Raw genomic sequence first — 18,589 nt, 5'->3', positions numbered from 1 at the left:
TAAATAAATACACACACACACACATACATATATATATATGTGTGTGTGTGTGTACATATACACATATATATACACACACAGTATTGCACTAATATTTTGTAGATACTATACCCTTCAATATTTTTTGGGATAATTTCAGAAACCTCCCTTGAGGTTTCTAGTAATTATAGAGAGCTCCCCTCAAGTTTCAAAAATTACACCTACCTCCCTTACTTTTAAGATTTATGTAACAATATAGACCTAATAGCCTATAATTTTTCACAAATATCCTAAAATATCCTTCTTCAGAGAACAAGATAAAACAAAACAAAGTTTTAATCTTTAATTTCTTGTACATGTTATACTCACTAAAACAATCAAAATCCAGTGATTTCAACTCATCTTAAAATTCATTACTTGCTAATTCTTGCCTAATGCAACTCACTATTACCACTACCAATACTAAATTAAGAAATACTCCCATGTCCCAAAGAACATAATTCATCATTGCTCTAGCACTCTTAGAAATAGAGACAAAAGTCTATCTTTATAGTAAAATCACAATCAATAGGAAAATAAAAAGAGAGAAGCAATGAGTAATTGCTAGACTTTTTTGCTTAACAAACATAATAGCCACTTCTTTATGTTTCAACTCTTAATTTCATTTTTTTCCCTATATCACTATCACATTTTTCATCTTCCCCTAGTTTGATAGTAAAATCCATAGTCTGCACCTTGTTAATTTGTTAACTTCAATAGGCTAACATTTGTAAAGAGTAAAACTATTGGAAAAAAAAGAATGGGTCTAAAATTTTTATAGTAAGAAAAAGACAGGAAGGCAAAAAATATAGATAAATTTTGGAGATGCTAAAAAATTAATAATGGTGTGATCGGTAACAATGGAGCGCAATATTTGGTGAGAGAGAGAAGTGATTGTAGGAGAAAAAGAGAGAAGAATATGAAAGAGGAAGGGAGGGAGGGAGGAAGATATGAAAATTAGAATATTGATGGAGATCGTTTTTTAAGATTAGAAAATGACAAGTAGAATAATAAGAAGTATTTTTCGGCTTTAAATGTCCCTTTATGAATTAACTATTAAGTGGAGGACATTTTAGTTATTGGATTAGACTAAGGGAGGTCTATATAATTATTGAAATCTCATGAGAGCCGAGTGAAATTGTCAAAAACCTCAAGGGAGGTTTTTGAAATTATCCCATATTTTTTATCTGAAGGATTTTGGAGCATTACTTTTGATACTGAATAAGAATTTCAAATTGAGACAAGGATTTCAATTCGCTGCATGCCACAAGGACGCTTAAGAATCCAAGGAACAGAAAGAGAAAATTTTGGAATAGGGTAAAAAGAGGAAAACCTTTGGAATAAAGTAAATCACTTTAGATCTACAAGAGTGGTTAATCTGAAGTCCGTACAAGATTAATTCCCAATCAATTTATAACAACTAATGAGAAAAGATAGAAATAAAGGACAAATTACGTAAGAAAAGCAAAGAATTGGATGTCTTTGCCGTCTGTTACATGATGCTTTTTGGGACTCTTTTCTTCCTTTTCGTTTCCTTGCCATATTGCTTCTTCAAGCAGTTCCTCTCTAGGGGAAAAGAATATTAAAAAAGCTTAAATGTTTAGTAGTTTTATTAGAGTTAAGTCAAGTGAAAATGTTTAGTAGTTTTATTAGAGTTAAGTTATAGTAGTTTCGTTATTTAGAAATTGATATTTTGTTAGGTAATTATTGTTGTGGTCAAGACTTATTTACTAAATCATCTAGGAGATTATAAATAGATACTTATTGTTGTCATATAAAAAAAAGAAAAATTTGGTGAGATTTCTGAAGAACCCAAAGAAATTTATAATAATCCCAAACATAAAAAATAGTAAATATAATAATAGTAGTACACTATGATGATGATAACAATAATAATACAACATAAAAATAAAAGTTTCTAATATGACCAATCATTTGGGTTATAAGTGTGACATGACAAGTTGAGGTACATGTGTCAGTTTTTGTCCTTTAACAAGTTATTAATTGGTTAATCATATCAACTCATGAGTTGATTCAATAATACTCATTTTGATACCTAATTGTGAGACTAATTTTTTTTTTTTTGTGTTGTGTCTCGGTCAGGTTTCTTGCAAATCATATTAATGTTTTGTCATCGTATCCAAAAGTGCCATCTCTAGTTATTTTTTACGCAATGAATAATTTAATCAGTTATTTTAGTTCCAATGAAATAATAAGTTGATAGTTGGGCTTTGGGGATATTAATCAAGTGACATGAAATTCCTGATTTGACTCTCAATACCTCCCTTTTTCCCCTTCCCCTTTTATAAGGTTTGAATTCTCCTCTTGAGCCAAAAAAAAGTCCATCTTTAAAATGGTTGATGACTTGAAAAGACAAAATATCTAAAACATTTTTTTAAATTTTAGTGTCAAATGTAAAAATTAGCCTTCCATCGCACATATACAAAATGGGACAACAGGGCCTTAGCAATTGAGTGCCTTTTGTACGAGATAATCTAGACACACTAAAACAATAATCTTACAGACTAAATTGATAAATGGCTATAACATGTACTATTCATATACGAGGCAAAAGATGCGTCAGCCTGCACTGCATGCGCAAGTAGTAAATTCAAAATATTCGCTTTAAATTAACAAATGTAAATAAATTTTATTTTTGTGCACAAAAAGTCATATTTGTGCACCAACTCTTACATGTCAGCCCCTAAGTGGACACAATGAGATCAAATACTTGCAAATCTGAAGGATAAAATGGAGGTTTATCTTTTTACACCAGAAACTTATTAAGATAATCCACATAAGCAATTTAAATATTCTCGAATTAGCTCAAAATGTGGGCAAAAGTTTGGGGACTTGGTAGGAGCAAACAAGAAATATTTATCATGTTCATTAAGGGAGAAAATAATTTAAGGTTGTAGTTAAATTACTCAAAATGGAAATCTGTAACCAATTCGGTGGAAAATTCCTGATTAAAATAGAAGTTCCAATTAAAAAAATGTTGGAGATATTTTATAGAAAATTCATGCTAATAGAAGAATTGACATTAAATTTGAATAAACAAGTATTCTGCTCCATTTATTCCACAAAGCCTCGAATTGGAATGAGCATAGATTTAATTGTTATGTAGTGTTTTCTCACTGTTTTGATAACAATATCCACCCTTTTTATTTTACTCTTCTTTGTTGGTTACATGGAGTTCAAAATGGCATGATTTGTAAGTAAGACATCTCACACATAAGAATATTGTGGTATATCACACCAACTTAGAGTTACCTTCTTAAAGTGGCTATACGATTTTCCTTGCGTAATTGAATCAAGGCAAAGTAATCTATTGTACTAATACGCTGTAGATACCATATATACCCTTGCATGCCTTTCATCTAAAGGATTAAGATATTTTTATTGCTTTTGGTACTGAATAGGAGGGCGACACTTCAAATTGGAACAAGAACTTTAGCTCATTTTCCGCCACAAGGAAGCATAAGAATCCAAGTAACCGGAAACCTCTGAAATAAAGTAAATTTGGATGCCATCAGTGTAGATTGCAGTATTACTTCATCAACAAGAGTGGTTAATTTCAAGCAATTACAGGAATAGATACCAATGCAATTTCTAACAAGCTAGTAAGGAAAAAGCTAAAAATAAACACTAAGGAAGTAAAGCAAAGTATTGCGTGCCTTTGCTGTCTACCACATGAAGCTTATTTGGAACCTTTTCTTCCTTTTCATACTGCTTTTATTGTCCCTTCTTGCAGCATTTCTTCCCCCAAAAGAAAAGAATATTAAAAAGCTTCAACTTCTATTTAATTACCAAGAGAAAAATTAGAACCACCACCAACTTGTAGACTTGTCATTTCAATTACTTGCATGTACAACTCTTTCTCACCTTGCAAATTGCTTAATCCCACAATCTCAAAAATATCAAAGTCTCTCTTACTCTCAAATATAGACCTAATGGCGGATGCATTGCTTGGTTCCGCGGTTCAAGTCCTAGTGGAGAAGGCAATAAACTTGGCTTCAGAACAAATTGGCCTCTTTGTTGGCTTCAAGAAAGATTTGGAGAGATTGAAGAAAACGTTGACTCGAATCCAGGCTTTTCTTTGTGATGCGGAGAAAAAATATATAGATGACTGAAGAGTCTGTGAAGCTTTGGCTAGAAGAGCTTGAACGTGTGGCTTTTGATGCTGAAAATTTGCTGGATGACTTCAATTATGAAATGATTCGACGCAAAGTTGAGATCCAAAGCCAAATGAAGAGGAAGGTATGCTTCTTCTTCTCACTCTCTAATCCTATTGCATTTCGTTGCAAAATGGCCAACAAATTTCAGAAAATCAATTTGGATTTGAAAATTATCAATGAAGAAGCTGTTGGGAATATTGCAATGAACTGGCAAATATTGTGACAAGAATTGACTTCAAATCGTGATAGATATCACTTTCCTTTAGGCTTTATTTGTCCGGTAAACCGTGCAATAACCTTGGAGAAATATCCTTTAGGATAAGACGAAGTTTGTTTGTTTTAAACTCTTGCACAAAGTAAGACAAATCCTTTTTGAACTAAGGAGTGCTTTTGAGAGAATACACAGTGATAGGTTGTAATTTTATCATTTATTTTATTATTAATTTCTCCTATTACCTGACCCAATCTGGATTAATTGTTAGATTCTACTCACTTTTAGTATTTTGCATGTATTTCAGGGAGTAGAACGAAAATACCATAATAAGTGCCGATTTGACAGTTATCAGGAAAGAATTCAAGTAACAGGCATCCAGGGTATTTTTGGAACAAGGAGATGCAAGACCTTTTTGGTAATTTCGACCGAAGACAACAACTAGAAAAAGGGCTGGAGCGCCGCAGGGGTCGGGGTCTTCTTCTTCCTCTCCGGAAGGGGAGCCGCCGCACAGGAGAGCGAAGGATTAGAACAGGCAAATTGTAATTGCAGAGAGAGGGCATTACCTTTTTCTCTTTTCGTCCTGTAGTGTAGTAGTTAGACTAGTGTTTAGCTTTAGCTCCAGTTCACGTAGGTGAGGAGCTTTCTTAGAGAGCTTTGACCTTTCTTTTGTCTCTTAGGAAGCTTCAGTCCACGCATGACAGGGACTCTTTGAAGAATTGGATCAATCATTGTTTTCCAAGCTTTTCTTTATTCAGTCGGTCAAGGTGAAGTCTCGTGAACAAGAATAATGGTTGGGATCGTTTCTTCACTTTCCTGCGGGCTTAGTTCATCCAATATGAGCTAATCCCCTCATTCTAGTCAAGAAACGACGGATGCTTTGATTCGCCTAAAAATTGTGAGATCGATTTAATTTAATCTCTCCCTTTTATTTATTGGTATTCGTGTATTCCTTGATTGCTACGCTTATGGTTATTCAATTAATTGATTGTCGTGGATCCGGATAATTAATTGATCTGATAGCCTATTGTCAACTAGGGCATTTAAATCCGTAATTGTTTGATTGTCCTGAATTAGTGACGACTGGCACGATTAGCTTCGTGTCAGGGGGATACGCGGGCTAATCTAAAATAACCCTGGTAGTGCGTTATTTGATTAGAATAGGGCTCCTCTAATACGTAAGGCAATTGGGAAATTAAATTCTATGGGCGTACCTAGGATTATTTCTCAATTAGAGCAGTGATTAACGGGCGTACCTTAATCATCGACACAGTAAGGAGGGGTTGACTGTCATCGCTTGTTTGGCAGTTATAACCTATTTATTGATAAATAATTGGAATTGCCTTTGCTTGTCGATGATCAATTAGGTGAACCATTGCTGAAGTTATTTCTTGGCTAGATCCTTAATTATCACTCGTTTGATTTTAGTAATTTGTTATTTAATTTTTAGTAGTTTCTTAGATTTTATTTGGATTTCTTTGAGTGTCACCTTCTACACAAAAACACCCCCCTTTGTCACTGTGAATTTGAAAAGAAACAATTACTCCCAGTCCCTGTGGATTCGACCCTGCTTACCGCTATCTACAGAAATTACTTTTAGTTTGAGCAGGTTTTATTATTGCACAGGCTGACAACCTGTCAATTTTTGGCGCCGTTGCCGGGGACTGGTGCCTGATTAATTTGTTTCTTTTTGAGTTTATCTTGTTTTCAATTTTTTTAATTTATTTTCCTCTTATTTTTTTTTAATTTATTATTTTTTATGGCTGCTAACATTCCATATTTTGATGATAGACTGGACTTTGTTCCTGAATGGGGTTATGAGACTCATGTTTTTCCTAATGATCAATGGGCTGTTGCAAATTGTGGAACTTATTTTGATTCAGGTTATTCAACTGACACATGCCCCGCATTTCAAGATAATCTAAGTGCTCCAATTGATACTTTTGGAGATTTTCCACCCCAATATCAAACGCAGTATGACCCTTATTCAAACGGGTATGATCAAGGATGGTGGGATAATTCCAATTTTGATTATGCGACCGGGCCAATGGATTTTCAACAGCAAGAGTCTCAGCAATCATCCTCCGTGTCAGGTATGTCTCTTGAAGAAATGATGGAATTACTAATTGCTAATACAAATCGATTTCATCAGGAGACACAAGCGAGCCTAAATCGATTTCATCAGGAGACACAAGCGAGCCTAAATCGATTTCATCAGGAGACACAAGCGAGCCTTCGCGACCTGGCAGGTCAACTATGTCTATTGACATCCAGAATAAATCGATTGGCTCCTCAAATGGAAGAATTGCCCGCACAAACCAATATCAATCTTGAGGAAGATGAGAGTGCAATTGTCCGGCCAAATGACATGGAACTGCAAGAGTTTCAAGAAAACGGATTTAAAGATGCAGTTGAAAAGGAAGCTGAAGTGCAAGAAATGAGACTCCAAGATCAACTCGTTCAAGTGAATGAATCCAGTGAACAATCTCCAAATGCGGTGACATCTTCTCCACTCCTTAATCAATATTTTCCTGACTCCTATTCTTCAATTCCTGTTACTGAAATTGATTTTATTATACCAGAAAATTTGAAATTTCATGACAGGAATAAGTTAAGAGTGGCAATGGAAAAATATCTTGAACCGAAGAATGCGTGTGATGGAGGAGTGAGTGGAGAATGCAGATCATTGTTGACTTGTTTAGCGCCATTCACTAGTCCATGGAAGCCCGTAGCTCGTATGCTCAAGGATTATTCTATTTATGAGGGTTATCAGGACTATATAGAGGATGAAGCAGTAAGACGAGCCACAAGATTTTATCCTCCATGAGCAAAACATGATAATGTCTAGCCAAAAACATTAAAGAAAGGCGCTCCTTGGGAGGCAACCCAATTGTTCCTTTTAATTGTTTGTTCATTTTCGTGTGGTAGTTTAGATGTGCTCTCCTTGAATTCGACTGATTTTGGGTTTCAATTTTCGTTTTTGCTGATTTATAGGTGCCCTTCAGTCATGACGCGCCCGCGTGGTGACGTGCATGAAGCTCACGATCAGAAACTTTTGGGAGCTCTCTTGCCCTCATGACGCGCCCGCGTGGTGATGTGCAGGAAGCTCACGACCAGAAACTTCTGGGAGCTCTCTTGCTCTCTTGACGTGCCCGCGTCACGTTCGCGGGAAAGGTAAGTGTTCAAAGAAACTCAAGAACGATTACTGATTTCCTGTTAATCACTACTTTTGAATTTCAAAAATAAATTTTGTGAATAATAAAAAAAAAAAAGATGATATATGAAAAAATTTTCCACCAAAAAAAAAAAAAATCTAAAATGAAAAAAGCAAAAAAAAAAAAAGAAAAAAATTTTCAACCGTAGCTAGGTTTCTCAATTTAAAAAAAAAAAAACAATTTTTCTTTTCTTTCTTCTTCTTTCTTTCTCTTTTCTCTTTTCCTTCTACTCTGCTCTCCTATTGGTCCACCGTTGCTCTGCGCGTCCCCGCGAGCTTAGCTCCGCCGTCACTCGATCGCCATCAACTCCACGGCCGCACGTCTCTCCACCAGCTCGCGCAACCTCCACCAGCCCATCTCCCTCGCGCCGCACCAGACCACCCGCGCCCGTCGCCGTCCACGCGCACGCCGACGCCGCGCGCCTCCACCTGTTGTCGCGACGCACGCCACCCGCTTGCGCGGGCTCTCCTCTTCTTCTCCAGCTCATCCGCCGCCAGCAGCCCACGGCCGACGCCCGCCTCTGCTGCCCACGTCGCCGCTCGCTCCTGCTCCACCTTTGACCGCCGCTGCTGTCTGCCACAAGCCATCCGCCTCTGCCCGAATCCCTCTCCAACAGCGCGCCGCTTGACGTGGTACTGGAGAAGGTATTTGGAATTTATCCCCCAATTTCTCATATAGTTTGGTGCTGTTTGAGCTCCTCCAAAATTGGTATTGGTGGCCGTGGGAGTTATTTCTTCAATTGTGTGGTCAACCAGTGGTACTGGTTGTGTTATTTGCCCTGACTTTGTTGATTACTGGTTGGCCATTTTCCTGCATATTTTAGTCGCACTTTTGGGTGGGTTTGAGTTATATTGGCTTGGGATTGTTGAGTTATATTGGTTGTGCGCTGGCACACTGTTGGACGTCATTTGCCTGTCGAGTCCAGCCATTGCCTTGTTTGGGGGGATACATTAGTGTGGGTATTTGGACTACAATTGATCCTTTCTCTCTTATTGGCTGATTAATTGGAAGCTGAAAGTTTGGAATTCCTTTGTCACTATCCGAGTCTGAATTGTTATTGCTTGAATTGTTAACTTTGTGGAATTTTTGCTACGATTTTGGTTGGCTAAGTTATTATTGTCAACTATCTAAGCTGTCATTGTTGAAATTGCTGATTCTGAGTTAAGGTATTAACTGGCCAGCTGGAGCTATTTGTTGGGACTTTGGGTGAGCTGAAATACTGCACTTGTTTGTTACATTGGGAGGCTTCTATGCCATTTACATTGCTTATTCTAGTTGAGTGCATCTAATTGAAATGCTGGGGTTCATTATTAGATTTGACTGAGAATCCTGTGGCTACATTACTTGTTGTCTGAATTGAGCTACGTTGTTTGGGGCTTTCACTAGTGTGGGTTAGCCGTTGAACTTGTTTCATCCACTGTTTGGGTATTTTGGCTTCATTGGGTTAATTCTACTCTATTGGCTGACTGTTGGAAGCTGGGCACTTGGAATCCCTTTTGCTACTGCCGGATTTATGAGCTATTATTGTTTGAATTGTTATTTCTTGGGGCTGTTGCTACAATTTCAGTTGATTGAGTTGTGCATTCTATTTTCCGCCAGTGGTATTAGTTGAAGTGTTTTCCCCTAAATTTATCTACTCTAGTTGGTTGGATAGTCGTTCAACTGCCGAGGCCTTGTGGCTACATTGCTCTTGCTAAACTTAAAGACTGCTATTGCTAGATTTAGTATATTATTGGGCAATTTTTGCAATTTTAGAGTGCATGTGTTGAGATTATGGACGGCCCGAGTTCGTTTGTTGACTTACTGATTTGGGTAGCCCCTGTGCTTATTGACGTGACCTTGCTAGTTTCCAGTTGTTGATAATAGTTACTGGTTGTTAGTTTTGGAGTGCAACTGTTGCTTTGTTGACCATATTTGGGCTTGGGTGCCCGTGTTTGCTTTTGCATTTAACTATTGAGTTGGGGAACACCAGTGACTATGAATTTGCATTTGTTGGTTGCTATCTTTGTTGGATATTCTGTCTTTTGTTGTTTGCGGTGATAATTGGCGTCAATGGTGAGTGGCGCCACTTACAAGCACAGGTTCACAACGTGGATGAGCGAATGACGAACATCACCCGCCAAGTGGCAAGGATGTCTCAGAACTCGGTTTCCCTCCACTGTTCCCTCCTATCCCTTAGCTGGTCAATAGGGAAGTTTCATTGTTCTCTTCGCTTTCATGACTTTATTACCTCCATTGAGGACAATGTAGGATTTAGGTGTGGGGGGAGCAATTGGCTCGTAAGTGCATGCCAAGATTTGATGTTGGATTATTGCATCTATTTCTACTTTTGCCAAGTTTTAATAATAAAAGGGTGTCAAGTTAATGTGGTTGAATCCAAGAACATCTCTTTGGTGAATATCGATGATTGTTTTACTCTTATAATTTTTTGGTTAACTCTCCTAGGCATAGGGAATGACTGTTGGCATTTTCATGTGAATTGGTCCGGTTATTAACCTTAGTTCTCCATATTTAAAAATAAGACTGGCAGCTGAAAAGTTCCTTTTGATTTTTGTGTTATTTTGAATTTTTGGTATTATTTGGCTGTGAATAAGAGTTGACTGTACTCCGCTAGTATTTACTACCGAGTAACCGGGGATTTTCACCAAAAGTGTCGATTTTCGTGTCAAAAAGTAGTAATTGCTATGAGTACGTGGTCACGTGGCGATAAAAGCTGAGTAACCGGGCTCCTTCATCTGGCCAATGTTGGAGTTCGCGTCAAAAGGCTCGAATGGCTAGCGACTAAGTCTGTTGTTACTATTGAAAAAAAAAGAATCAAAAAAAAAAAGAAAAAAGAAAAGAAAAGTGGAAGTTAGAAAAATGTGAAAAAAAAGTGAAGGTTGTGTTAGTGTGTAATAAAAGTCAGCTTGCCGAATTATGAATTTAATGTTGAGATTTTGGTTAATAGTTGGACCATTTGCTGATGAATGTTGTGTGTCATTCCTTTTTCTTATATTAGTTAACCTGAAATTAAAGGAGTTGGTGGTTTAGAAGCTAATCGAAGTGATGTTTCTTGGATCTTGATCACTGATGCTTGATTATTATTTTTTTCGTGGTATCTTGGCAATATAGTAGATAGAGCAATGACCATAATCAAATTTTGGTGTTCGTTTACTATTCTTATGCTTGAGGACAAGCATGGTTTAGGTGTGGGGGGAATACAAAAATTGACAGGTTGTCAGCCTGTGCAATAATAAATACCTGCTCAAACTAAAAGTAATTTCTGTAGATAGTGGTGAGTAGGGTCGAATCCACAGGGACTGGGAGTAATTGTTTCTTTTCAAATTCACAGCGACAAGGGGGTGTTTTTATCTCAGAGGTGACAATTTAAGCAGTTCAACTAAGAGTAAAACAATAAGAATAAAATAGCCAACTAGAAATTAAATAACAAATTACTAAAATCAAACAAGTGATAATTAAGGATCTAGCCAAGAAATAACTTCAGCAATGGTTCACCTAATTGATCATCGATAAGCAAAGGCAATTCCAATTATTTATCAATAAATAGGTTATAACTGCCAAACAAGCGATGACAGTCAACCCCTCCTTACTGTGTCGATGATTAAGGTACGCCCGTTAATCACTGCTCTAATTGAGAAATAATCCTAGGTACGCCCATAGAATTTAATTTCCCAATTGCCTTACGTATTAGAGGAGCCCTATTCTAATCAAATAACGCACTACCAGGGTTATTTTAGATTAGCCCGCGTATCCCCCTGACACGAAGCTAATCGTGCCAGTCGTCACTAATTCAGGACAATCAAACAATTACGGATTTAAATGCCCTAGTTGACAATAGGCTATCAGATCAATTAATTATCCGGATCCACGACAATCAATTAATTGAATAACCATAAGCGTAGCAATCAAGGAATACACGAATACCAATAAATAAAAGGGAGAGATTAAATTAAATCGATCTCACAATTTTTAGGCGAATCAAAGCATCCGTCGTTTCTTGACTAGAATGAGGGGATTAGCTCATATTGGATGAACTAAGCCCGCAGGAAAGTGAAGAAACGATCCCAACCATTATTCTTGTTCACGAGACTTCACCTTGACCGACTGAATAAAGAAAAGCTTGGAAAACAATGATTGATCCAATTCTTCAAAGAGTCCCTGTCATGCGTGGACTGAAGCTTCCTAAGAGACAAAAGAAAGGTCAAAGCTCTCTAAGAAAGCTCCTCACCTACGTGAACTGGAGCTAAAGCTAAACACTAGTCTAACTACTACACTACAGGACGAAAAGAGAAAAAGGTAATGCCCTCTCTCTGCAATTACAATTTGCCTGTTCTAATCCTTCGCTCTCCTGTGCGGCGGCTCCCCTTCCGGAGAGGAAGGAGAAGACCCCGACCCCTGCGGCGCTCCAGCCCTTTTTCTAGTTGTTGTCTTCGGTCGAAATTACCAAAAAGGTCTTGCATCTCCTTGTTCCAAAAATACCCTGGATGCCTGTTACTTGAATTCTTTCCTGATAACTGTCAAATTGGCACTTATTATGGTATTTTCGTTCTACTCCCTGAAATACATGCAAAATACTAAAAGTGAGTAGAATCTAACAATTAATCCAGATTGGGTCAGGTAATAGGAGAAATTAATAATAAAATAAATGATAAAATTACAACCTATCACACAGTAGTAGGAAAGTGATTTTCTGCAGCAAATCACTCTCTACTTGATCTCTTTATATAGGCAAGATTGTTTAAAAAACAAAAGAACCCATTTAATACTTGTATGAATAGATTTAAAGTATTGTGTACAAATTCATGCACTTTAATTCATGTATCTCATGATCCTAAGATCAAAACATGAATCTATCCTTTCATTCGAGGATTCCCACATACATGAATATATTCATAAATGAATGTACATTTTAGAAACATTCACAATACTATACATGTATCAAAAACATGAATGAATATATATTAATTACATGTATGTACATCATACAAATTTTGAAAAATTTCCAACAGAAGCATCGCAACTTAGTCTCCAGCCACATATTGGAGCTAGATATGCACCTCGTGTTCTTCCTCCTCCCATTGTAGGAGGTTTTACAAAGAACAGAGAGACTGACTCTGTTACTATTGATGTGAGTTTCGTTGGAAGAGAAAATGATGTCTCAGCAATAGTAAAAAAGTTGGCTGCCCCAAATAATAATGAAACTATCTTCGTTCTCCCTATAGTAGGGATGGGCGGGATCGGCAAGACCACCTTGGCTCAAAATGTTTTTAATGATCCAAAGATCCAAGAACATTTCGTGGAGAGAATGTGGGTATGCGTGTCAGATGATTTCAATGCCAATAGGCTTTTTAGGTTGATGCTAGAATCATTGAAAGAATGAATGCCCGAAGTTGAGAGTAGGGAAGCCAGAGTCAATCAGTTCAAGGAATTATTGGATGGTAAAAAGTATCTATTGGTCTTGGATGATGTTTGGAATAAGGACTCAACACTATGGAATGAGTTTCTTGGGTCTTTGAAGGGAACTAGCCAAGCCATGGGGAGCTAGATTCTTGTGACCACTCGTGACCAACAAGTGGCAAACATCACGAGAATTTTTTCTTCTCCTTGGTCCTTGAAAGAATTATCAAATCATCAGTGCTGGCTCATTCTCAAAGAAAATGCATTTGGAGCTGGGGAAGTGCCTAATAGGCTGCAAGAGATAGGTTTCAAGATTACGCTAGAATGTAGAGGTTTACCATTAGCCACAAGAGTTCTCGGTGGCATGTTGCGCAACAAGGGAACAACTGACTGGGAAACTTTAGAGAGTAGGCTTCAAAGTTTAGGTGTAGGTGAAAATACTAACGTTGATAAAATTTTGAAGTTGAGTTTTGATCATCTTCCATATCCATCTCTTCAAAAGTGTCTTTCATATTGTTCAATTTTTCCCAATGATTTTGAAAAGGAAAGGAATCAACTGATCCAACTTTGGGCAGCAGAAGGATTTCTTCATTCAAATCAAAGAAACAATATGTGTATGGAGGAGGTTGGTAACATGTATTTTACCATTTTGTTGGATAGTAACTTGTTTCAAGATGCAGAGAAGGATGAGTATGGCAATGTTTTGAATTGCAAAATGCATGATCTTGTGCATGATATGGTGCAATCCATTTCCAGTTCTAAAACTTTAAGGTTGACAGAGTCTGGAAGTGATGATAAGGAGACGTTTCCCATTCAGTATCTTGCACCAGAGAGAAGTGAAAAAGAAATGCCATTTCCTCCCTCTGAAAGGTTCAAGTGTATTACAACATTATTTTTGTTGGAAGACAGATCACTTAATGATAGAAAGATTTCATTTTTTATGTTGCGAGTTTTGAGCTTAAGATCATCAAGTGTCAAGGAGCTTCCTAAATCAATTGGCAAGGTAACTCATTTGCGATACTTTGATTTATCAAGAATTTCAATCAAAATAATGCCAGACTCTCTTTGTCGACTTTATAATTTGCAGACATTAAGAGTTGGAGATCGTGAATCATTGACAAAGTTTCCAAATAATTTCAAGAATTTGGTGAATTTGAGGCACTTTGAACTGCAAAATTGCACAAACTGCAAAGAGTTACCAACTCTTGGATGCATGCCCTCTCTTAGATCTCTTCACTTGGAAGGACTTGATGGCATAACAATCGTAGAGCCTTCTTTTTATGGAGAATTAGCCATGCATAGTGGCACTAGCAATCAAAGTTCCCCAAAATTGTTTCCAAAACTTGGACATTTCATTCTAAGAGGCATGAAAAACTTGATTGAATGGATGGAAGCAATAGTCCATGACAGAACCGTGGTGGTATTTCCTATCCTTGATATGATAACGATTGATAGCTGCCGTCAATTAGCCACTTTGTCATTTTCCATGTCTTAAGAAATTGAAGATCATTGGACCAAGAATGGATCAGCAGTACTGGCATATATTTGTAGCGGAGTTAGCACTCTCACTAGTGTTCACATTGAGGATGTGAATGGGCTCGCCAAGCTACCAATTATATTATTTCAAAAAAATCCAAATCTTGCAGATCTCAAATTAAGCAATTGTCGTGATTTGACCCAATTTTTGGATTTTCCATTTGTTATTTCGCAAACTTTAGAAGGTCCGAATTCCCAAACAATACTTGGACTGAGCCAACCACGCACTTATATTGACAATAATGCTACTCAATGTTTGGTTGGTCTTGAGTCCCTAGAGAAATTAGTTCTCTTACAAGGGAGTTTTGTTTTCTTATAAGCTTGAGAAGGTTAACGATTGGACCATTTTCAGAAATCACAAAGTTACATTCCTTTCTAGACCTCTTTGATGCTCTCCAACCACCCTACCACTATTTGCCCTCCCTTTCAAGGTTAAGTCTAGATGGATGGCCTCATTGGGAATCTTTGCCCCGGCAACTTCAGCACCTCTCTGTCCTAACATTTATTCGACTGGTTGGTTTTGGAGTAAAATCATTGTCCGATTGGTTTGGGAAGCTTTCGTCACTTGAAGAACTTTGGCTCTTACGATGTAAAGAGTTAGAGAATTTACCCTCTCACCAATCTATGAGAAGCCTCACCAGACTAAGTTTAGAGCGAGGGATTTGATGAAAGATTTGAAATCTTTGTAAATCCCTTTAGATTGTATAGATGACTTGGAAGGGTACCTGGATTTATAATCGAATAATTATTTAATATTCAAGTGTATATAAATAATTTGTAGATTAAAAACTCCAATACCTCCCACTTAATTCAAACAATGTAGAGAGATTTTATAAGATTTTAAACCCTTCGTTAAAATCTCTCAATCCAAATCCAGCTTGATTTTCGTAAAACAAAAATTCAAAGCTAATAGATTTATGTCTTATAACACGTGATTCGTAGGTGCCTACATGCAAGATAAAGAATGATTCCTTGCTTCTTGGTTTCTTTGCTAAACACAAAATGCTAGGTGCTTTGCAACTTAGATAAAAAAAAAAATGATAGAGAATCATTCTTTAATCCAAGGATTGATTTATCAGAACTAGTGTGAATACCCGTGCTACGCACGGTGCCTACATTATTAAAAAAAAATTACAATCTATAGAAGAATTTAAAAATAGTAAAATATTATAATCACGGGCACATGAAAATATATTTAAAAAAATGAAACTTTGTAACAATAGTTCAATATATGATAAAAACATTTCCATTATTTATAAACGATCATTTCGATGAAGGTTGGATTCTGAAAAAAAATAGAAATCTATATCATAAATTGAGCGACATAAGGGTCCAATTAAATATAATTGAATATTTAATTTGATAAGTAAATGAAATACTTACAGACATTTTGCCTTTGATTTGATAATCTTCTACGAAAGTGTGAACATTCTTCACACCAGTCAGCTCTGAGTACGAACGCCAGTATTGGGGGTTTAATTAATTCTGTTGTTTTTTGTGGAATTCGCACTATAAATGAGAATGCACGATTTTTGCATGAATTAATGTGTTGGTCGAACAATGCACCTCCATTTTTCTGACAATTAAAAGCATACATAGTTCAAAATTATCTTTTGTTTTAGACAGTTTGTAAATAATATTGTGTAAAAAAATATACATATAAATAATGTATACCTTTGTTTTTAAATCTCTAAAATAAGAAGTATCACAACGAAACATGAATCGTGCATGCCTGTCTTGAAGAGCGAAGTATAGTACCGAAACTTGTAAACAATGGAAACAACAATCATATTATAATATTGGAAATATTAGTAATAATTGAAATTACAATGAAAATGTCAATATTCAAAGAATAAATAGTACCGAAACTTCTATTTTGATACATAAGATTACTGTCCATAAGATTAAACCTAAAAAGTTTATTAATTTTTAGGTGCCATTGTCTCGTATGTTCTCGTAAGCAATGTTTTGCAAGATTCTTAGGTGCCATTATCTCATATGTTTTTGTAAGAATTATTTTTTGAATCTATTCCCTTTTTTTTTTTTTTTTGCTCTTTCTCTCGATTGTCAACAAAAACTTACACGATTCCAACTTTCCACAGCAAAATTACAGCATAATCCAGATTTAAGCAGCCCAAGGACATGTAATGCAGTAAGACACAAAATCTGCCAAAAAAAAAAAGCCAAAACACAAAAAACGAACCTACCCGCTAGTAGTAATCTCTTAATGTCAACCTTCAGAAACATCTTATTTCAAAGAAACGAAGAAACTCCAAAGATCACAACTCATAATTAATAGTACTACTATTTTTCGTGATCAGAATTAATAGTACTACAGCAATATGCTACCATATTAACAGTTTGGGGGAAAACCTACTTAAGTCACATCATGAGCACAACTCATGATATGATCAGTTTTTCAGCCATAATGTGGGACGTAGTATACTTTTGGGAATTACTCATTATCTTTGTCAAAATTAAAGGGCTATAGTGAAGCACTTTAAGCATGATCTTCCACCAAAAACTTCTGCAATAAATGCAAACTGCATTCCTTGTTCAGTATAATGTTTCAGTTAATTCACATTACCTTACTTTTATATTTTTTTCAAAAGAAAAAAAAGAATGTTACATTAGTCCCTCGTCAGTTTCCCAAGCTATTTGTCTCTAAGTCTGGATAGTCACTCGAGGTGACTGGAGAAAATATCTTAATCTCCATTTTTGTTCTAAACTTTTAGCGCTTTGTGCGTAGAAATAATAGCATTAATGGGAAAATATTTAGGTAGACATTTAATGAAAAAATAACGTTTTCCCTAATCAAAGCTATGACCATGTTCCGAGACTAATCTGATTAATTACTAATACAATGAGAACTATATGTCTAAATGCCTAAACTCACATAAAAGCCATAGTACCATACTTTGTTGATTGAGCCAGCAAGCATTAGTATGGAAACAACAATAATATTACAATATTGAGAATATTATTAATAATTGAAAATACAATGAAAATATCAATATTAAAAGAATAAATAGTACTGAAACTTCTAATTTGATTGGCGTGGCGTTTGAGTCGGTGTAGTCGAGATTTTATCCATCGTAGTTGATGTGAGATTTCTCTTTCGTCGACGCAAAGTTGTTGGAACTGTTCCAATTCTTGTGCGGGACCGTTGTGGCGTCCTCTTCGTTTTGTTAGCATATCTTTCCTCCTTTGCAATCTTGCGAGTTTGAAATTTAGGCATTGTTGACATGCCTGTAAACGGCCATGTTCCATTATGAAGTTAATTTGAGAGGTTCGAGAAGGAAGTTGATTGGAAGGGTTTTAAGAATAATTCCCAAAAGTAGTACCAAGTATATTGTTGCTCCATGGCAGTTGGAAAAGATCATGTGCTATCTTCAATTCCGTTGAATTAGGGGATATCTTTATTCTCGTCAATGCTCTTCAACTCACTGGAAAATGGGAATCAGTAGTGGTACCACAACCATCTGACGCACGGGTAAGTCGAAACAGTTTTAATGTAAGTGGAAGTTAAATTTTTGTTTGAGGGAACGTGGGAGTGTTAGAGTTTTAATGTAAGTGGAAGTTAAATTTTTGTTTGAGGGGACGTGGGAGTGTTAGTTGAAGTTAACTCCTTATTTGAGGGAAACGTGGGGATGTAATGTGCCCATGATATTTTTTACGAAATAAGATAAATATGAAATGCTAGGAAAATAGAGTTGAGAGTGGGAAGGGTTGTGGAGGCTTGTTCCTAAAAATCCCTTCTCAAATTTATATTGATATAGATTTTTTACAAAATAAGATAAATATGAAATGCTAGGAAAATAGAGTTGAGAGTGGGAAGGGTTGTGGAGGCTTGTTCCTAAAAATCCCTAAAAATCCCTTCTCAAATTTATATAGATATAGATTTTTTACGAAATAAGATAAATATGAAATGCTAGGAAAATAGAGTTGAGAGTGGGAAGGGTTGTGGAGGCTTGTTCCTAAAAATCCCTTCTCAAATTTATATAGATATAGATTTTGACCAACATTTGCAGCGA

At 36.3% G+C, this 18,589-nt stretch overlaps 1 protein-coding gene across 1 annotated transcript; it reads left to right on the top strand.

Annotated features, from left to right (window-relative positions):
* Positions 1-12,998: 12,998 nt before the first annotated feature.
* LOC113765651 (putative disease resistance protein RGA3) lies at positions 12,999-14,582 on the top strand. Its single transcript, XM_027309883.1, has 2 exons — positions 12,999-14,022; positions 14,107-14,582. The coding sequence occupies exons 1-2, from the start codon at positions 13,384-13,386 to the stop codon at positions 14,512-14,514; spliced, it is 1,047 nt and encodes a 348-aa protein (XP_027165684.1). The 5' UTR covers positions 12,999-13,383; the 3' UTR covers positions 14,515-14,582.
* Positions 14,583-18,589: the final 4,007 nt, after the last annotated feature.

Source organism: Coffea eugenioides, chromosome 3, assembly GCF_003713205.1.
Source record: "Coffea eugenioides isolate CCC68of chromosome 3, Ceug_1.0, whole genome shotgun sequence".
NCBI classification, from domain to species: Eukaryota; Viridiplantae; Streptophyta; class Magnoliopsida; order Gentianales; family Rubiaceae; genus Coffea; species Coffea eugenioides.
Note: the sequence above shows the minus strand (reverse complement) of the source record. Positions and strands in the feature narration are given on the sequence as shown.

Coding starts and splice junctions, on each gene's coding strand:
- LOC113765651 (XM_027309883.1), top strand. CDS start 13,384: ATGTTGCGCAACAAGGGAACAACTGACTGGGAAACTTTAGAGAGTAGG. Junction 14,023..14,106: donor TTCCTAAATCAATTGGCAAG/GTAACTCATTTG, acceptor TATAATTTGCAG/ACATTAAGAGTTGGAGATCG.